The sequence below is a fragment of the Pleurodeles waltl genome, chromosome 4_2 (genome assembly GCF_031143425.1).
Source record: "Pleurodeles waltl isolate 20211129_DDA chromosome 4_2, aPleWal1.hap1.20221129, whole genome shotgun sequence".
In the NCBI taxonomy this organism is placed as follows: domain Eukaryota; kingdom Metazoa; phylum Chordata; class Amphibia; order Caudata; family Salamandridae; genus Pleurodeles; species Pleurodeles waltl.
Genome location: NC_090443.1, coordinates 5,921,696 through 5,943,691, shown reverse-complemented (window position 1 = coordinate 5,943,691; position 21,996 = coordinate 5,921,696). Strand labels below are relative to the sequence as shown.

General features: G+C 45.7%; 1 protein-coding gene across 2 annotated transcripts in view; it reads right to left on the bottom strand.

Moving 5' to 3' along the window:
- XAB2 (XPA binding protein 2) overlaps positions 1–21,996 on the bottom strand; it is a 200,784-nt gene that overhangs the window by 100,943 nt on the left and 77,845 nt on the right. For both annotated transcript variants that reach the window (XM_069230363.1, XM_069230364.1), the window contains exons 9-11: positions 10,898–11,017; positions 8,611–8,742; positions 7,991–8,122 (exon numbers count right to left, since the gene is read on the bottom strand). In XM_069230363.1, coding sequence (XP_069086464.1) covers positions 7,991–8,122; positions 8,611–8,742; positions 10,898–11,017 — 384 coding nt within the window. The remainder of the gene's footprint in view (positions 1–7,990; positions 8,123–8,610; positions 8,743–10,897; positions 11,018–21,996) is intronic.

Below are 21,996 nucleotides of genomic sequence, written 5' to 3'. Positions count from 1 at the left end.
GCACTTAAGCTACTCACAGAGTATCAGGAGCCATACCAACAGGGTAGGTTGCCTGACTCCTTACGCAAGGCCCTTGTAGTGGTGGTGCCACCCAAAGTTGGCCATGACCATATGGAAGTCAGCCTGTATCCCCTTTGTCAGTGCTGAACACAGACTATAAAATTTTGGGCAAGGTCCTAGCGAATAGATTGCACCCAATGATCCAGACACTAGTTCACCCCGACCAATGCATGCTCATGCCCCATACAGCCACCTCCTCCAATATACGTAGTTAATGGCAATGCCGCTCCCTCTCCCCCGTGATTTTTGCGCAGGTCATAGAACCTTTGGCCACCCTGCTGTGGGTGAGGGGCCTGGGATGGGGCATAGCAGTGGGGCCTCAGTGGCACATATGCAGACGACATCCTAATCTACTTGCGCTGCCAGCACTCTTCGCTTACTGGATGTCTTCAGACCCAAACTGGGCCTGCAAGCCAACTGGGGAAAGTCCTGTATTTTCCCTTTGACGAGGGTGGAGCGCGCAGACGCTGAAAGGCTTGAGAATGGCTGGTTGCCCTGGCAGCTCGAAGCATCCCGCTATTTTGGGGTGAACATCTACCACACTAACGGGGACCTCCTTAATAGGAATCACGGTCGAGACCTAGCATCATAGGGTCAGTTGTGGGGTTTTTGGACGCGATTGCTCCTGGGCCAAGCATCAATTGCCAAAATATTACAACTTCTGTGGTGCGAGAAAGAAGCCTTTTCCTAGCATGGCTACCCTCATTTTTGGCAGGTTTGTCAGTGTGTTTGACTGCGTCACTGGGATCCTGCTAGCCAGGACTTCAGCGCTTATGGTTTTTGGCCTACTTATCAGAATTTGTTTATGGAACTGATTGGATGAGGACTTTTTACATAGAATCTCAATACTTTATTTTGTTCTGTTGTACGTACTGCTACACTTGTGTTGATTAGAGATTGCAACGTGTGCTGCTACAATTTGAAGGTGGACTAAAGTGACCCTGACAGTCCCAACGTCCAGCTGTTCAACTTTGGCGGAGGTAAGAGCTTGCCTCCCCACGCAAGACAGTACCCCTGTGCACCGCGTGACTTACAGTTGCCAAGGCTTATGTGCAACGTTCCAAGAAGTTCTTCGTGCACAGCACAGCTTAGGCCGCCAGCACTCCATCCTGAGACTCACAGCTTCCTGAGTGGTTCTCCGGCTGCTTGAGATCCCTTTGTGTCATGCTGCGTGGGCCTACATTTGCACCTTCTTTGCCCCCGTGCTGTTGGACTCCTGTGTGCGCTGCCTGGTCTACTGAAGGCACACTGAGTTGCTAAAACCCCCTCTGTCTTCCCCTCCTGGGTAGAGGCCACCCGGTCCCTCCTGGTCCCGAGCAGTGCCAATTTCCGCTAACCTCGAGCTTTGCGTGTGCCAAGGCTTGTTGGCGGAATTCAGCAACGCAAAACAGACTGCCTTCATCCATCCGGCGTGGGACATCTTCTGCACCAATCAAGAACCTGCATCTGTCTTCTTTGGTGCAATACTGACTTTGTCTTCCTACAGGTGGTTCTTCTTTTGCACCTTCATCAGAGTTAGCAGGGGCTCCTGTTCTCCCTGGACTCTTCATCGGTTCTTGGACTTGGTCCCAGCTTCCACAGGTCTTCCCGGTCCAGGAATCCATAGTTGGTGTCTTGTAGTCTCTTCTGGTTCTTGCATTATCTTCTATTACAACTTCTAGAGTGTTTTAGGAAACTTGCTGTGTTTTACTTCTGCTTTCCTGGGCTCTGGGGTCGGGTATTTTACTTACCTTTGGTGGTTTCTTACACTCCCAGCGCCCTTCTACTCACTACACTTGCCTAGGTGGGAAACCAACTTTCGCATTTCACTATTTTAGTATATGGTTTGTGTGGCCCATTGCAACCTATTGTAATTTTCACTATTTGCACTGTTTTCCTACTGTGTACTTACCTGTTTTTGGTTGCTAGTGTATATATTGTGTAATTTACTTACCTCCTAGGGGAGTACAGTCTCCAAAGTATTTTTGGCATTGTGTCACTAAAATAAAGTACCTTTATTTTTGTAACACTGAGTATTGTCTTTCATGTGTGAGAGAACTGTGTGACTACAGTGGTATTGCAAGAGCTTTGAATGTCTCCTAGTTTGGCCTTGGCTGCTCTGCCTACAGCTACCTCTAGACAGCCTGGCTTCTAGGCACTGACTACATTTCACTAATAAGGGATAACTGGACCTGGTATAAGGTGTAAGTACCTTTGGTACCCACTACAAATCATGCCAGCTTCCTACATGTGGCTCCTCTATTTCATCGCAGCAGTGCCAGCAGTCCCAGCAGTCCCTACCAGGGCCTATTTCAGGGACTTGCAGAGCTTGGTCTCCGACCTAGTATGGGCGGAGCATGTAAGCTGGTCTCAATCCGAACACTTCAGCGGCCATTAACTGCAGTGGACTATGCGCTGGCTGTCGGGGGCCACAATGGGAGAGGGGACAGTGGTAGGTGAGGAATTGGGGTTACTGGAGTGGCTATAGTCACCTGATGGCTCACTCAGGGGAATGAGCAGACTGGCGCGCATTGCAAAGCACTGCTAGAATGGATACATTTAGCCACAGCGTGGTACACTGCCCTAGACCCATCATCTGCCACTCTGAAGTATGCCCAAGATGAGGGCTCGGCGGGAGGCACACAACCCGGTGCCCCGACCTGCTTGGGGGAAACCTATACAATGATGGAACCCTACGCTCCTTTCGGGACCTGCAAGATGTCATTATCTGGACACTGGCCTATAATGCACTTGTCTTAGGTATCAGAAATACCTGGAGGGTGGGCCAGGAAGCTCCGCCCTTGCACCAGGAGTTGTAATCTCTATTGACACATGAGCTAGGTGCAGGGCAGTTACAGTTCTTTATACAGCATTGCAGGCCATGGACTCAGACCTTGTATTACTGAGCAACCTCCGCTGGAATGAATGCCTGGGGACCACTGTGACTCCTAAACAATGGCGTATGGCGCTTGAGCAGGGAAGCAGGTGTCCTGAAATGCTCATCTGAAATTCACCCAGTTTTTATTGTTTAACTATCTTCAGCACACCTATCTTACACCACACAGGATATTTCCCGGGGTGGCTGCGATATACCCCACTGTGGCCATAACACCATGGCCTTCCTCCACATGGAATGGGAATGCCCACCGCTAGCGCTGGTATAGGTGCAAGTTCTGAACACATATCAGAGGCGATAGAGGTGACCCCAATGCTTGAACCCCTGCTCTGCCTACTTGGGATCACTAAGTGCACAAAAAAACACCAAACTCGCCTATCTGGTGGTGCCCCTCTTTAAGCGCCTGATAGCCATGTCCTGGAAAGCAGCTCTACTGCCCGCGATCAGCTACTGGCTGTGGGTTGTGCTTAGGTGGACAACTGCTGAGGCTGATGCTATCATACATGATCTAAGAGCTCTGGGGTTAGATGCTCGGACACTTTTGTGCTCAAACTGCAGGACAAATGCAATGCCCCTACCTTATCCTTAGTCACTGACACAGTTCCAAATACACTCTGATACGGTCACTATGAGGGTGGCTACAGAATTACTGATGTGGCGACCCTTCTGCAGCGGGATTCTGATGCCCACCCCCTAGCGGGCAGAGAAGATCCATTGCCCTCGGCAGCCATGCTGATAGACTGATCAGGAAGCACTAAATCTTTACTTCATGCGGGGCTAAACACGGCTGCTCCCCGCATCCTCCCCATACACAGCGACTGTCTGCTTCTATATAGAAAATACCACTGAGATCTCATGAGTACCCCTAGTATCTCGTATTATTCACACACACACTTTACATTGTACAGTTGTAGGTCATTGCGGTAGCATGGCTTTACGTTTTTTGGCACTGTATTGGGGACTATATTGACCTAGCCCACCGCCCCTCAGGTGGGGCTTACACAGACCGACTGCTGCCTGGCCTACATAAGCTCCACGTCTTTCCCCACATAGCTACACACTCCGAAGTTAGACTATTTAGATTTTTTCTGTTTGCTGATCTGTGTATCTCCATAACTATTATTCTTTACAAGTGTCTTGATCACTCGTGTAATGACTCGAAAAAGCCAACAAAGAAATATTTTTTTAAAAATGGAGTTGGTGACCATGCGCATCTATGACCAGAGAAGAAGTCACCAAGACCTCGTGACATGAAACATTTCTTTCAAGAAAAACAACTTGCAATGTCCAAGCCCAACATTAGATGGCAGGAGCATGCACAGCATATGTATCTAGATTAACTTATGCTACCAACACATATTTATGATAAAAATGGAAACGCAGATGCCCCTACCCAGCCCTATCTACACGCTAAGAAGTTGGGAAAAACGTCCACCCCCCACATAAAAAGCAACCAAACAAATAAAACCAACAAAAACATGCTTCTGTCCTCACTGTGATACCTCAGCCACTTGGCGCATGCTCCCTAGGTGTAGGACGGTGGGCATCCTAAATGTACATCTCAATAGTTTGCACAATGATGTGGTCAAGTCGCCATTGACAAACATGTTAAGATTGCCACATTATTTCATTTGGGCTTTAAATGCAGGAGAGAGGACCTGTTAGAAGCAGAATCCATATTACCAAATATATCACTGCAAGATTAATTAGTTACAGCCTAATAAAAGGATGGCAGTCATGAGGCTTGCTTGTGCTATACTAGACTTGGTATACGCTGCATGGATGACATTGTATGCCCAAACTGTGCAAGCTGAGCACCTGCCCATTCTACAAAAATAGGATTTTTAAGAACCCTCTCCCCCCAATCAGAAGGGAAAAACTGTAAAACTAAGCTCTAGAGCCACGAACTTCCTACGTCATTCAGGGAGGCCGACATGGATGGAACAAGCCGCTTCCAGTCATGCATCATTATTGGCGGTTTCAACAACAGTGTCATCCATTCCAACATGGCGCCACATATACAGAAAAGAAACCACTATGTTATGCTGCAACATAATTGATTACAACAGCAATAAATTTAGTACAGAGTGGACACATCATCATGCTTGCTTGAAGAACTTCAATATGTATCTAGAACAAAGCAAAAGTAGCACTGTTTTGCAAGAGGACAGGAAGTGGGATGAATTAGTTTAGTCACTTCAGTGCAGTCCGTGACTGCTTTATCATACATCATTACAATATGTTCAGTTTGCCAACGCTTATTGTTTGCCAGTACTGGCTTGCTTTTACAGCAGAAGCACGTGCAAAGCCAATTGTTATGGGCTGCCATTTGAGACTGTTGCCGGATATTCAAGACACAACATAACCACCTTGGATGTACATAAGATAACATTACAAGACTGCCGACAATTATTGTGCATACTTCCTAGATCACTGCCAGGCTGCCTTAGGAAACAGAGTGGCAGCCATTTTGGAACAAAAGTAAAGAACCTTCCAAGATGTCCAGCCGTACCTAATGTATTTGCCAGTGCTTGTCGAACTGCATCACAAGCACTGGCAAACCCAATACATAGGAAAGGACCTCCTTTTGTATCATCAACCCCACCCCCTTCAAGTTTTTGGGCTGATGCAGCTGGTTTTTCACCTCTGTAGTGCCTGGGCCCCAGTGCAAGTGCTCTGACCCCCGAAGTACGTGTTGTAGGAAGCTGGCTATCTATGCAGTGTGCCAATGTAGGAGTACACTATGCATTTAGTACAGGCAACCCTTATTGGCTGACAGAGATTAAAGTAACCCTAAATGCTCTCTTTTGTGGTAGTGTGGGCGCGCAGTTTAGGCTTATAGGAGGGTAGTGCTAAGAATTTGTTGAACACACAGTCAATAAATGAGAGACAACCTCAAGAAGACACTCAAGACCAATTTAGAAAAATAACACATTTTTACCTTAATTTAAACTTCAAGATCAGGTAAGTACTTTTCAAGACAGTGATATCTGAGCACTCAGAAAATACAGTTGTTAGATAAAGGAGGAAAGAGCTCTGAGCACTCCAAGACTGCTGGACTCAACTGTTTGGCTGAACCAAATGACTCCCTGCGACTGGCTCCCGACCTGTCCTTACCCATCCAAGTTAAGATAAGTAGCTGCAATAGCCAGTTGGCAAGAACTGCTTACCCATTACAATGATTTATTGCACTGTTATAAAAATAATGTACTTACATTTGAAAATAATATTTACAGTTTTCCGCGATAGATTATTTTTGTTATTATTGGTCTTGCATTTTTAGTGTGTTGCGTTTCTTACTTATTAATAGTTTTGGTACTTCAAAATGCTTTACAATTGTTCTCCTGATTAACCGTGACTGTTCTGTGCCACCACTACCCAGGACTGCACTAGGGTTTCATTAAATAAACCTAACTGGACCTGATAAAGATTGTGGCATTACTACAAGGTAAAGTCTCGCAACACACCACATAATAATCCACTTTCCTACACAATATCTTTGTTCATCCATCACGGAACGTTATTGTCTATACTTCCAAAATGACTTCTACGTTGAGTCTAAATGCAACATGACTGTCATCTTTAAAGTATAAAGATACCTTGGCAGGACATGGACTCACACAGAGCGCTCTCAAATGGGAAAAACATAAAATAAAAAATATTGCTCTGATGTCAATAGTGGAAGGATATACCCTCTACTAATGATAAAAGAGAGATTAAATCTAAATGCTTCAGGGACAGAACAGGAAGCAAGAAATATAAATAGATAAGAAAGCCATCCAAACGTAAGTAGAGGGGCCGACATAAAGCTCTCATTGTTTGGTTACATTGCTGTCTGAATCAGAATCGGTGTGTAGTGATGCCAGAAAAGAGAGTGTTCCAGTTCAAATTCAGGACGATCAATTCCAAACAATCACATTACAGAGAGTGCTTTACCTTCAAGACTAGGGGTTTAACATTAAAAGGCAAATGTCCTGCATCAAATGAAAGTTTGACACATACACTAAAAAAAGTGAAGGTGCCCCAACTCCATCTTGTCGTATAAGAAAAGTAAACACATCTCTTCGGCTTCTGTTGGTCAATTTAATAACCCTGAGGAAGGCAATGTTTGCGTAAAATAGAGACCAAAATCTGCCACAATATTAAACAGGTCCTTAGTGTATTCAACTCAACAACAACCTCAACAGGATAATTTTCTTGGGAAACAAATAGAAGGCTGGTAAGTTACTATGAAATCTTACGTGGGGATGAAAAAGACACTATTGGAGCATTCATTTGGTTCAAACACCAAACATGAAATAGACCTACAGGTCTCAATTTTGAAGATTTTTTGAGGATTTATACACAAGTGCAAGACATTAGACGAGGCTCTGGATTCCACTGAGCTTGAGATTATCCAGCAGCAGAAGGGTTGTTACTAGCAAGTGAACGTTAGTGAAAGTTTAGAATCCAAAAAAGGGGGAAATTAAAGTTATTTTATTCCATGAAATCATGTGCCACGTCATACTGTTAACATATCAACAAGAAGACTGTTCAAGGTAAACTCTGGAAGATTAGACAGAACATAGACCAACACAATGGAAGCAGGTGAGCAAGGAGGGAACTTCAACAATGTCAGAAAATAGAATGAATGTGGACATATGCTTGAGACTTCTGGCTGCTATACAAGATACCAGCTGCCATGCTAAAGATTGGAGACAAACCATACCAAATCAGGTAACTAAGAAAGAGCAGCTAAATAGACACAAACAGGCAGTTCTTTACTAGAATGTAAACATTACCCTAGTATACTGAAAGCTAAGCCAGTCTCAGGCACAATAAACATACAAAATCTATAGACGGTGATGGTGTGGAGGACAAAGTAGGGTGGAGAGATAAAGGGTACAGTCACATGGCATTCAATTGGGATACACATACCTATATTTTCTGTTCAAATGTGTAGTCACAAACAGTTCAACACTGGGCATTTTCGGTTTGACCATGAACATCAAAACCTTCAGCACTCCATTGCTACCCAGTTAGGTTTGTGCTATACAAATTCCACCAAATACTTACCTTAAAGGTACCCAGACTCTCCTCTAGGTCAGCTAACATGGACCAGACCTTAAGCGACTTGTAAACCCGGCTTTGTACTGGCTCTGAGGCATCGAAGTATTCCGCCTTCTTAGCAGGGATGGCGGTTGCTTTCTATAGAGGATTGAAGAGGCATAAAAGAGTTAACAATATAAGAGGAACCACACCTAGTGGCAAAAGAGGGAAATCAAAAATATAATATAATGGGGATATGTGGGGCATGACTCAGGGAAGTTGCAAACACCCAGCCACTGATTAGAAATCAAACTCACCCCAGATCATCACCCACGCAACCCTATCCCATGCCAACCCCAGGCTAATCCAGGAAACAAATTGAGGCATTTTTGATTCCTGCGAGGGGTAATAAGGTTTGCTAGCATAATACACTACTTCAGGAAGAGGTGGTGGAATATGCAAGGCTGGCATTAGGATGAAACAGCTAGCTGAGTACTTGGACATCTGAGAGTTCAGAAAAGGAGGGGAGTTCCCAGGAGAACGTGCAAGGTTTGGGTTGAGTAAAGTACTGAGGGGGAGGGGGTTCAGCAAGAGGACCTGGGCTGAGTGGCAGTATGGACCTAGAGTTGAGGGATTACACAACTCACCCGGAGGATGTGCAAGGCCTGGTCGTAGTTCTCGTGCCGCAGCTCCATTTCTCCATACTCGCACCAGACACTTGACAGGTCACCCACCTGCTTGAAGTTCACCTTGGTAGCTTTCTCAAAAATAGTGCGGGCCTGGAAGAAGGAAAAGAGGCCCAAAGATTTACTCGGACCCAGAAAACATATCTGAAGCACTAATTTCTAATGTATGCTGTATGCAAGGACCTTCTCTACAATATAAGCAGAGCCTGATAGGGAAATACATCTCTCTCTCATCTGGTTATCCAGATTTTACTTTGTGAAGGGGCAACAGGGCTCAATTCCTGTAGCAAAAAAAATGTGTCATTTGCAGAAGTCAACAAATCTAGGAATGCTATAGAGAGGATTTGAGGTTAATCCAAGGTTCTATGGAATGGGCAAATACTACTCTGCAAAAGAAAGTCATACCTTATCCAGTAAACATTATCTGAATCTCTTAACACTAATCTACTCTTCTCTGTTGTACTTCTAACCCTTCAAGATATTTTACATGTGCTTGCGCTTTTCGACTCATGCACCTATCTCCACACTATATGCAAATTAGCCTCCAGACAAGTTCCCTTTTTTGGATATCACTACCCCTAAGTAAAGGAACACCTATTACTAACACTGTTCCAGCATGGCAAAAACTGGAGTATAAATCACTATGTGAAAAAACTATATTTTGTGGCCATGCAGACAATCTGTTTGTGGTATTAGGGTTACGTATCTAGCTGTTGTAGCCATGCGTTTAGAGTTGTTGAACTGTTCCGGGTGATAAAACTGGTGGACGGTCACATTTGGAACCTTGATCACATTTCAGTGGCTAGTCTGTGTGTTCTTAACCACTGTGTTTCGCTACCTTCCACTTCCACTTCCAATCTTCCTTCTATTTCTCCCTGTGTGTGTTGGCTCATTAAGGAGAAAAATGTGTGGTATTGGGGTTATCTTTCTAGTTGTTGTGTCCTTTAGATTGTCCAACTCCAGGGTGAAATGTTGAAGCATAAGTGATATAAAGCCTTTGAAGCTGTTTATGTCTTGCCCAGATGATGGCTGCTGAAGCCCCCGATTCATGAATAAAACTAACGAATTTGGAATATCCTGGAAAGTGGTGTCTTCTCTTTGGACTCTAAGCTTAGACATATGGAGAATTGGGAAAGGTGAATTGATCACATGAAGGAAGAGGGAAATGCTAGATGATTAGTGTTATTTCTGTGAACAGTCTGTACCTTTATTTTCTGCAGCCTCAAACTTGCTTGCTACACTAAGATTTGACCATATCCTTTAAAACACCACTCATGGTTTGCTGTCCCTCAGATTTCTCTATAAATCATCACTGTTTTACTGGCCTTCTAATAACATCAACCCCTCAAGAGACATTTAACTCAAAAAGTGCAACACCTAGAGTATCATTAAGTAGGTGACTTGGACTTTCTGCCTGGCTACAATACCAACATCCAAGAAATCCTACCCTGAGTTGTGCTCTCAAGACACAGGGAATGCTTAAGTATTATTTAAGAGTCTTTGGCAGACAATGAAATAGTGTGTTTTGAGCTTCTCCACCATCCATCTCTCCAGCATCAAAGCTGCATCTAAACTAACTCAGCTCACCACCTACTCTGCCTCGCCTGCTTCAAGGCTATCTTTCCACCGTACATTTAATGTTTCATCAATTTACCGTGCCTCTCTTCCACTCATCCTGCCTCCAGCATCAATGTTACCCATCTCTTCTCTCTACCATTCACTCTTCCTTCCCAGATTCAAAGATTCCCCTCCATCGTCCACTCTACTTAATCACTGTCTACCATAACCTTTCATCACAAATTCAACCTATTATTGGAACCACCTCACACCAACGCCAAGCTGCCAAAAATATTACCAATGCCCTCTGCAACTGCCAGCATGCCTCATGAAGCCCAGCATTCACAGCAGCCACAATGCAGCAGCCACAATGCAGCAGCCACCCTGTATAATCCCCAGTGGTATGTCTAGTGGCTACCCTGTAGCATTTCCAGCAGCCACCATGCCACATCCTCAGCAGTATTCCCAGGAGCATCCAGCCACCTACCCATCTGATTTCCATGAGGTAATATGTTGGCCTCTGTAATACCTACCTAGCTGTCTCTCTGGAGGACTCTCTGCACTGTCACTGGGCTCATAACTTTAAAATGCTCAAAACACTACTAGAAACAGTATGGCTATAGTTTAGGAAGTCGAGGCACTCCACCTCAATTTCCCAAATGACAGGGAGAGGGAGTGCGTCCTTACTCACATCCTCTATCTGACCATTGTCTTCATAAAACTTGGCAAAGGCCACCCAGAGTCCATGAGGTTTTCCAGTGGCTTTTGCAGGGTCTACCGTCTGAACCGCTTCCGTGTAGGTGTTGATGATCTAAAATAAAGCAAAATAACTTCGATTTTACAGGGAATGCCAAAATACTAGAATGATAACAAATGAGACAACTTAAGTTCAATAGAAAAAAACATACAAATAATGCGGTGCACATAATATCGATAACAGTGCAACAGAGCTAGAAGGTAACATGTAGCAATGTACAGAGGACACCAAGATCTTCAACAGAGTTCATATCCAGGAAAGGAGAGAAACATTAACAAAGATCTAAGCACATGTGAAGATTGGTTGAGACAATGCATGAAGACACAGCCATTGCAAAGTCAGTGATGGGCAAGTATAAAATCTTAAGTGGAGTGATCATATAAATCCACATACAGTGCAGAAAGAAAATGCAACTGCACTATTTTCCATCCTACAGATGAACCAAAAACATCTGGGGTCTCTACATCTAGAACTAGCCAGTTTGTCAAGGAGAGTTGAAATCCAGTAGCATGCTGTAGAGTAGAGAATGCTTCTGCTGTAGTGCAAAGATTGGTTTTAAAAGCAAGAACTAAGAAGCCCAATGCTCACTGTACAAATAAACCATTCAACAAGCCATACTAGCAGAAGGATAATTCATAAACACAGTGATGAACTAAACGAATAGTGCATGATCTCTATCACAATCTTATGAAGAGACATGCAAGCAGAAGGTGTATGTTGCACACAAGAAAAGGAGATATTTGCATGATAGATGATTTCTGGGCATAATTGATAGAGGAATTGAGGGCATTAACTATCAGTCTTGCTTGCAGAGAAAATGTCATGTGGTGATATCAAATTGAGGTCAGGGGAGTCTACCACAAACTATTATATTTTTTAGTTTGTAGCAACAAAACGCCTTTCGATATTCCACACCTTTATTAGCAGATTAACAACTTGCAGACAACTATAGCTTTACCTTAGATGTTGCCATACCTATTACTTCTAGTCCCAATCCTTGTTTAATCAGTAATTGTCTAGGGTGCTTTCTCTTCACTGCAACCTAAACTTTCATATTCTATTAAACTGTTGTTTGGGTCCCTCTTGCTCTCAAAATATCATCATGTTTTATTTTTACATTCGGTGCATCCTTCTGAAAGACTCTTCAGATAATCTATGAGGTGCAAGGTGGGCTGAAATCAGCAACAGACTTCAGAGTCCTAAGGTAAGGAACACACTATAAAACTTTGGTATTTCCAGTATTTTTGTAGAAATGTGTAGGAAGCTGGCCTGGTGTATGGTGAGCATCTATGGTGTTATCACCTTATACCAGGTCCAGGTATCCCCTATTAGTGAAGTGTAGACAGTGTCTAGGAAGCCAGGGCTCTCTAGAGGTAGCTGCGGATGAGAAGCCAATACTTATCTAGGAGACATGCAAAGCTTATGCAATACCACTACAGTCACACAGCCCTTAAACACACATGAAAGATGCACGCAGTTGCAAAAATAAAGGTGCTTTCATATAGTAACACAAATACTAAATAAGCAATACTCCGATAGGAGGTAAGTAAATAAACTGTTAGGTACACATTAGAAGTCAGTGATTAGCCTAGAAAACAATAACAAATAGTAAAAACAATAGCAAATACTGGAGGCCTAGGGGGAGACCAAACCATACACTAAGTAAGTGGAAAGTGAAAGGCAGTCCCCCACCAAAGGACGTTGGATCAGTAGAGGGGAGCTGGAGGAACTAGGAACCTCAAAAGGTAAGTACCAGGGTGCCCCCCCCTGCGACAAAGAGAGACGAGGTAAATACCTGCTTTTTCCCCAAACCCACAGAACTTTGGAAAAGGACTGTGCAAGACGCAGACAAGACTGGAAGAACCCAAAGGTGGATCCTGGCAGAAGAGGACATGTAAAAGAAGGGGACCAAGTCCAGTTTGAGTTGGAGTGTCCGGCTGTGGCAGGAGCCACTACCCACCCTTCTGTGGTTGCAGGACCAGGTCGACGATGGATGAAGAAAGTTAGCAATGCAGCACAGGAGCAGAAGAGGAGTTCCAGAAGTGATGCAAGTGATGTCCCACGTCTGCAGTCATGATGCAGTCAGTGAGTGGTATTGGAAAACCACCAACAGGCCTTGGGAAATGTAAGAGTCAGAGAAGAGGATTTTGCAAGGCTGAAGAGGACCAGCAAGGCCCAGGGGACTCGACCCAAGGAGGGGAGTCCGAGGTGACCCTCAGCAACTGGGAGAGTCACAAGAAGAGGAGGCAGCCCCCACAGGCGACCCACGGACAGCAGGCACAGGAGTCTAATTGAGGCCCACTCAGCACACCTGAAGAGGACTCCCACGTTGCTGGAGCAGCAGGCAGGGGAATGTGCTTTGCACGATGGAGTGCTGGGACTGGGGCTAAATGAAGCCTGAAGATCCCTTGGAGGAGGAACAAACAAGCATTGGTAGCTCCAAGAGTTGCAGTGCACAGGGGTACTGTCCTGCAAAGAAAGGCAAGGGCTTACTGTCTCCCAAGTTGGACAGCTGGTAAACAGGACCAAGGGGACCACTCCAGACCACCACCTGTGATGCAGGATTCACGCAGCTGGTTGTCATTGCAGTTGGTGCCTGCGGATGTAGGGGAGTGACTCCCTCACTCCAAGGGAGATTCCTTCTTGCTTCCTGTGCAAGCTGAAGACTCATCGCCCTCAGAGTATGCATAGCCTATCAGGTGGGGGCTGAGACGTCACCTGCCTGACATGGCCACTCAGATTCTCCCACGGACCTCTGCTCACCTTGGTTCCAAGATGGCAGAAACAAGTGACCGTCTGGAGGAGCTCTGGGCACCACCCCTGGGGTGGTGATAGACAGGGAAATTGTCACTTCCCTTTGTATTGTCCAGTTTCCTGCCAGAGCATGGACCAGGGGTTCCTGGGCTAGTGCAAAGCGGTTTATGCAAGAAGGGCACCAAATGTGCACTTCACAGCATACCGGTGGCTTGGAAAGGCTACCCCTCCTAAGCCATGAAACACCTATTTCCAAAGAGAGAGGGTGTTGCCTTCTTCTCCCAAAGGAAATCCTTTGTTCTGCCCTCTGCTTGAGCTGGTCAAGCAACAGGAGGGTAGAAACATGTCTGGAGGGTGGCAGCTGTGTGGGCTGCATGGAAAACCCTGAAAGACTGGTAGGAGCAATGCTAGGGGGTCCTCTAAGGAGCCCCCAGAGTGCATGGAATCACACAACAAATAGACAACAATATTGGGGTATGGTTCCGACATGTTTGACACCAACCATGCCCAGGTTCTGAGTTACCATTACATAGCTGAACACAGGTAGTGACCCGTCTCCAGTACATGGGTAAAATGGCTTAACCCCTTAGCTGCTGGGCCTTTCCCCCCCCCAGTGCTGAGCCCTTTTTTGGCTATTTGGGGTAGTTCGCGCTTAGGGCTTCATAACTTTTTGTCCACATAAGCTAACCACGCCAAATTTGCGTCCTTTTTTTCCAACATTCTAGGGATTCTAATGGTACCCAGAGTTGGTGGTTTCCCCTGGAGGAGACCAAGAAAATAGCCAAAATACAGTGAAAATTTAGTTTTTTCCAAAAAAATGGGAAAAAAGGGCTGCCGAAGAAGGCTTGTGGTTTTTTCCCTGAAAATGCCATCAACAAAGGGTTTCTGGTGCTGAAATCACTATCTTCCCACCTTTCAGGAACGGGCAGACTTGAATCAGAAAACCAAATTTTTCAACACAAATTTGGCATTTTACTGGGACATACCCCATTTCTACTATATTTGGTGCTTTCAGCCTCCTTCCAGTTAGTGACAAGAATGGGTGTGAAACCAATGCTGGATCCCGGAATGCTAAACATTTCTGAAAACTAGACAAAATTCTGAATTCAGCAAGGGGTCATTTGTGTAGATCCTACAAGGTTTTCCTACAGAAAATAACAGCTGAAATAAAAAAATATTGAAATTGAGCTGAAAACAACAGCCATTTTTCTTTATGTTTTACTCTGTAACTTTTTCCTGCGATGTCAGATTTCTGAAAGCAATATACCGTTTTGTCTGCTGGACTCTTCTGGTTGCGGGGATATAAAGGGCTTGTAGGTTCATCAAGAACCCTAGGTACCCAGAGCCAATAAATGAGCTGCACCCTGCAGTTGGTTTTCATTCTATACTGGGTATACAGCAATTCATTTGCTGAAATATGAAGAGTGAAAAAGAGGTATCAAGAAAACCTTTGCATTTCCAAAATGGGATCAAGATAAGGTTTTGAGGAGCAGTGGTTATTTGCACATCGCTGAATTCCGAGGTGCCCATACTAGCATGTGAATTGCAGGGCATTTCTCAAATAGACGTCTTTTTTACACACACTCTTATATTTGGAAGGAAAAAATGTAGAGAAAGATAAGGGGCAATAACACTTGTTTTGCTATTCTGTGTTCCCCCAAGTCTCCCGATAAAAATGATACCTCACTTGTGTGGGTAGGCCTAGTGCCCGCGACAGGGAATGCCCCAAAACACAACATGGACACATCCTATTTTTTTTATAGAAAACACAGCTGTTTTTTCCAAAGTGCCTACCTGTAGATTTTGGCCTCTAGCTCAGCCGGCACCTAGGGAAACCTACCAAACCTGTGCATTTCTGAAAACTAGAGACCTAGGGCAATCCAAGGAGGGGTGACTCGCGGGGCTCGGACCAGGTTCTGTTACCCAGAATCCTTTGCAAACCTCAAAAAGTGGCTAAAAAAACACGTTTTCCTCACATTTCGGTGACAGAAAGTTCTGGAATCTGAGAGGAGCCACAAATTTTCTTCCACCCGGCGTTCCCCCAAGTCTCCCGATAAAAATGATACCTCACTTGTGTGGGTAGGCCTAGCGCCCGCGACAGGAAACGCCCCAAAGCGCAACGTGGACACATCCACATTTTTGGAAGAAAACAGGTGTTTTTTGAGAAGTGCCTACCTGTAGATTTTGGCCTCTAGCTCAGCCGGCACATAGGGAAACCTACCAAACCTGTGCATTTCTGAAAACTAGAGACCTAGGGGAATCCAAGGAGGGGTGACTTGCGGGGCTCGGACCAGGTTCTGTTACCCAGAATCCTTTGCAAACCTCAAAAAGTGGCCAAAAAAACAAGTTTTCCTCACATTTCGGTGACAGAAAGTTCTGGAATCTGAGAGGAGCCACAAATTTCCTTCCACCCGGCGTTCCCCTAAGTCTCCCGATAAAAATGATACCTCACTTGTGTGGGTAGGCCTAGCGCCCGCGACAGGAAATGCCCCAAAACAGAACGTGGACACATCACATTTTTTCATAGAAAACAGTGCCTACCTGTGGATTTTGGCCTCTAGCTCAGCCGGCACCTGGGGAAACCTAGCAAACCAGCACATTTTGGAAAACTAGAAACCCAGGGGAATCCAAGATGAGGTGACTTGTGGGGCTCGGACCAGGTTCTGTTACCCAGAATCCTTTGCAAACCTCAAAATGTGGCTAAAATACCACGTTTTCCACACATTTCGGTGACAGAAAGTTCTGGAATCTGAGGGGAGCCACAAATTTCCTTCCACCCAGCGTTCCCCCAAGTCTCCCGATAAATATGATACCTCACTTGTGTGGTTAGGCCTGGTGCCTGCGACAGGAATAGATCACACAACGGTCAATGTTGGTCCTTACGTGAGGCAGCTGTTGACCCTGGGGTGATCCATTCCTGACACAGGCACTAGGTGTAGGCACTCAAGTGGGGTAGAGTTTTTATCAGGACAGGTGAGGAGTCACTGGGTGGTAGGAATGTTGTGGATCCCAGCATATTCCTGTAGTTTGTGTGACAGAAATGCGAGAAAATGAAAATGTCACTTACCCAGTGTACATCTGTTCGTGGCATTAGTCGCTGCAGATTCACATGTTTGGCACAGTCCGCTGCCTGGTGTTGGGCTCGGAGTATTACAAGTTGTTTTTCTTCGAAGAAGTCTTTTTGGTCACGGGACCGAAGGACTCCTCCCTCTTTGGCTCCATTGCGCATGGGCGTCGACTCCATCTTAGATTGTTTTCCCCGCAGAGGGTGAGGATGGAGTTGTTTGGTATAAATAGTGCCCATGCAATGGAGTGAATATGTATGTATGATAAGAGTTTCTAATAATTATTTACAAATGTTCAGATGTTTAAGGTTTATGATCTACTTCTAAACGGCTACAGGCTTCCCGGGGAGGTGGGAGGGTACATGTGAATCTGCAGCGACTAATGCCACGAACAGATGTACACTGGGTAAGTGACATTTTCAGTTCGATGGCATATGTTGCTGCAGATACACATGTTTGGCATAGACTATAAAGCAGTTACCTCCCCTAAAAGCGGTGGTTTAGCCTGTAGGAGTTGAAGTAGTTTGGAATAATGTTCTTAGTACAGCTTGGCCCACTGTAGCTTGTTGTGCATTTAGTACGTCTACACAGTAGTGTTTAGTAAACGTATGAGGCGTAGACCAGGTTGCAGCCTTACATATTTCGCTCATAGGAATGTTTCCTAGAAAGGCCATTGTAGCACCTTTCTTTCTGGTTGAGTGTGCCTTTGGTGTAATAGGCAATTCTCTTTTGGCTTTAAGATAGCATGTTTGAATGCATCTGACTATCCATCTAGCAATGCCTTGTTTAGAGATTGGATTTCCTATGTGTGGTTTTTGAAAAGCTATGAACAGTTGTTTTGTTTTCCTGATTAGCTTTGTTCTGTCAATGTAATACATTAGTGCTCTTTTGATGTCTAATGTATGTAGTGCCCTTTCAGCCACAGAATTTGGTTGTGGGAAGAACACTGGCAATTCTACTGTTTGATTTAAATGGAATGGTGAGATTACTTTTGGCAGAAATTTTGGATTTGTTCTTAGAACTATTTTATTGTTGTGTATTTGAATAAATGGTTCTTGTATGGTAAATGCCTGTATTTCACTTACTCTTCTGAGGGATGTGATTGCAATGAGAAATGCGACCTTCCAGGTTAGATGAACGAGTTACTTACCTTCGGTAACGACTTTTCTGGTGGATACATTAGCTACCTGTGGATTCCTCACCTCATGAATACTCCCATGGCGCCAGCATTCGACGGAAATCTTCTTACTAGTCTCTGCACGTCGACGAGGACGTCACTGTCTCGCACGCGACGCCGTCTGACGTCATACAGGCAATAAGAGGTCCTCGACGACGTGCGGACGTCAGTACCAATCATTTTTTACGTGCATGAGAACAACCAGGCAATGCAATGAAAGAACAAAGCAACATCCATTATATTGTAAAAATACACCACATTGTATGAATAACTGTAAATCTTTTTTATGTACATATATATATATATATAAAACTCTTTCTTTTAAAATATATACACACACCAAGTATATACATAAAGATATATACACCTATACCTATATATATATATAAATATATTATATATATACATCTATTGCACCCTCAAAGATCAAGAGGAGCGCACTCAAGGATTACTTGGCAAGACCATAAAGGCAACGGGGAGGCGGGTGGGACCGTGAGGAATCCACAGGTAGCTAATGTATCCACCAGAAAAGTCGTTACCGAAGGTAAGTAACTCGTTCTTCTGATGGATACAACTACCTGTGGATTCCTCACCTCATGAATAGAGTCCCAAAGCAGTACCACGCCCGGCGGTGGGTGCCTAAATGGTCAAACCAAGAAATCCTGCAGCACTGACCGTGCAAAATGGCCGTCCCTTCTAACCTCAGAATCTAAACAGTAATGTTTTGCAAAAGTGTGAAGGGACGACCAAGTTGCGGCCTTGCAGATGTCGACCACAGGAACACCTCTGGCTAAGGCCGAAGTGGCCGACTTAGCTCTGGTGGAATGAGCTCTAATGCCCTCAGGAGGATCCTTCTTTGCCAAAGAGTAACATATTTTAATGCAAAGAACAACCCACCTGGATAGTGTTCTCTTGTGGACTGCCTTTCCTCTCCTCTTGCCCACGTATCCAATAAACAGCTGATCCTCCAGCCTGAAATCCTTTGTTCTATCGATAAAGAAGCTCAACGCTCTCTTTGGATCCAGACGGTGCAGTCTTTCTTCCTCTTTGGAAGGATGAGGCGGAGGATAGAACGTGGACAAAGTAATTGCCTGAGCCAAATGGAAGGGTGAAACAACCTTCGGGAGGAAAGCAGCCTTGGTCCTCAACACCACCTTATCCCCATAAAAAGTTGTATAAGGGGGTTTTACTGATAAGGCCTGCAACTCACTCACTCTCCTTGCTGATGTTATAGCTATCAGGAAGACTGTTTTTAAAAACAAATACCTCAAGGGGCAAGAATGCATAGGTTCAAAAGGGGACCCCATAAGGAAAGTCAGGACTAAGGACAAATCCCATTGCGGCATAACGAATGGCTTTGGAGGATATTGATTTAGAAGACCTTTCAAGAATCTGATAACAATAGGGGATTTAAATAAAGATGGTTGGTCTGGAAGACATATGAAGGCTGACAAGGCCGATAAATAACCTTTAATGGTAGCCACTGCACAACCTTTCTGCGCCAGAGATAGAGCAAAAGACAAAACGTCCGATAGATGAGCTTGTAAAGGATCAATCTGCCTCTCTCCACACCACGCAACAAATTTAGACCACCTATTAGCGTAGATAGATTTAGTGGAGTGTCGCCTGGCCGCTAATATAACATCCACTACCTCAGGCGGGAGAGAGAAGGAACTCAGGTTGCCCCGTTCAATCTCCAGGCATGTAGGTGCAGACTCTGGAGGTTGGGGTGTAGAACCTGCCCCTGCGACTGCGAGAGGAGGTCTGCCCTGAAAGGGAGACGGAGCGGCGGGCACGTTGAGAGTTGGAGAAGGTCGGAGTACCACACCCTCCTTGGCCAATCCGGAGCTATTACGATTACTAGAGCCCGGTCTTGGCGAATCTTCCTCAATACTCGAGGAATCAAGGGTATGGGAGGAAACGCGTAAAGCAACTGGCCGCACCAGGTCATTTGAAACGCGTCCCCCAACGCTTCCTGCATCGGATACTGAAGGCTGCAGAACAACGGACAATGCGCGTTCTCTCGAGTGGCAAACAGATCTACCCGAGGAAACCCCCACTTCTGGAAGATTAAACGGACTTGATCCGGATGGAGACGCCACTCGTGGTCTGCCGAGAAGTGGCGACTGAGACTGTCCGCACGCACGTTCAAGACTCCGGCCAGATGGTTTGCTATCAAGCAAATCCGATGGTCCTTTGCCCAGGACCATAGTCGAAGAGCTTCTCTGCAGAGAAGGTACGACCCCACTCCTCCCTGCTTGTTTATGTACCACATCGTGGTAGTATTGTCCGTTAGGACCTGTACCGACTGACCACGAAGGGAAGGGAGGAAGGCCTTGAGAGCCAGACGTACAGCCCGTAACTCTAACAGATTGATGTGAAACATCTGTTCCTCTGGAGACCAAAGACCTTTGATCTCCAGATCCCCCAGATGAGCTCCCCACCCTAGAGTGGAAGCATCCGTTATGACTGTGGCCACTGGTGGCGACTGCTGGAACGGTTTTCCTTGTGAAAGATTGTTGCTTGCAATCCACCACTTCAAATCCACAGCAGCATCTCTGGAGATCTTGACAGTACCCTCTAGATCCCCTCTGTGTTGAGACCACTGCCTTCGGAGGCACCACTGAAGAGCCCTCATGTGCCAGCGAGCATGCGTGACCAACAGAATGCAGGAGGCAAAAAGACCGAGCAGACGAAGGACCTTGAGGACTGGAACTACCGCTCCATTTCGAAACATTGGAACCAAATCCTGAATATCTTGAATCCGCTGAGGCGGAGGAAAGGCCCGACCCAATGTCGTATCCAGTACTGCCCCTATGAACAGGAGGCGCTGAGAGGGCTCCAGGTGAGATTTGGGCTCGTTCACCGAAAAGCCCAGGTCGAACAACAACTGGGTTGTTGACTGCAGATGACGCAACACAAGCTCCGGGGACTTGGCTTTGATCAACCAATCGTCCAAGTAAGGGAATACTGCTATCCCCTTCCTTCTGAGCTCTGCCGCAACCACCGACATCACCTTCGTGAAGACTCGAGGTGCTGAAGTAAGACCAAACGGAAGGACCGCAAACTGGTAGTGTTGCGATCCCACCACAAACCGGAGATACTTCCTGTGTGACTTGAGTATCGGGATATGAAAGTAAGCATCCTGCAAGTCGACAGACACCATCCAGTCTTCCATGTTCAACGCCAAAAGCACCTGTGCTAGGGTCAGCATCTTGAACTTTTCCTGCTTGAGGAACCAATTCAAGATCCTCAGGTCCAGAATTGGTCTCAAACGACCATCCTTCTTGGGAATCAGGAAATACCTTGAGTAAACTCCTTGACCCCTTTCCTGCTCCGGGACCAACTCCACCGCGCCCTTTAAAAGGAGGACTTCTACCTCCTGTTCTAGCAACAGGAGGTGTTCTTGTGAACAATACGAAGGGCGGGGCGGGATGAGGGGCGGAAACTCCCGAAAGGGAAGGGTGTAGCCTTTTCCCACAACACTGAGAACCCAAGTGTCCGACGTAACAGTCTCCCATTTGGTGAGAAAATGCTGTAATCTTCCCCCTACAGGAGAGGAGTGAGTGGGAAATGGTGGAAGCCTAAGGCTGCTTCCCCTGCTGCACCCCGCCAGAGGATGAGGAAGAGGCAGAGTGCTGCTGAGAGGCTCCCCTGGTGCGGACCCTACCCCTCCCCCTAAAAGATCTATAGGGATGGGAAGAGGCAGGTTGCTGATATCTTCCCCGAAAGGAAGAGGAGGAAGAGCCACGCCCAAATCCACGAAACCTCCTGAAGAATCTGGAAGAGGCCGTGGAAGAAGGAGCTTGGAGTCCCAACGACTTAGCCGTGGCCCTGCTCTCCTTAAAACGTTCCAAGGCCGAATCAGCCTTAGCCCCAAACAGTTTGTCCCCATCAAACGGGAGATCCAACAATGTGGACTGTACATCTGCCGAAAAGCCCGAGTTACGTAGCCAGGCCTGTCTCCTTTCCACCACAGTTGTGCCCATTGCTCTGGCTACCGAGTCGGTGGTATCCAGTCCTGTCTGGATAATTTG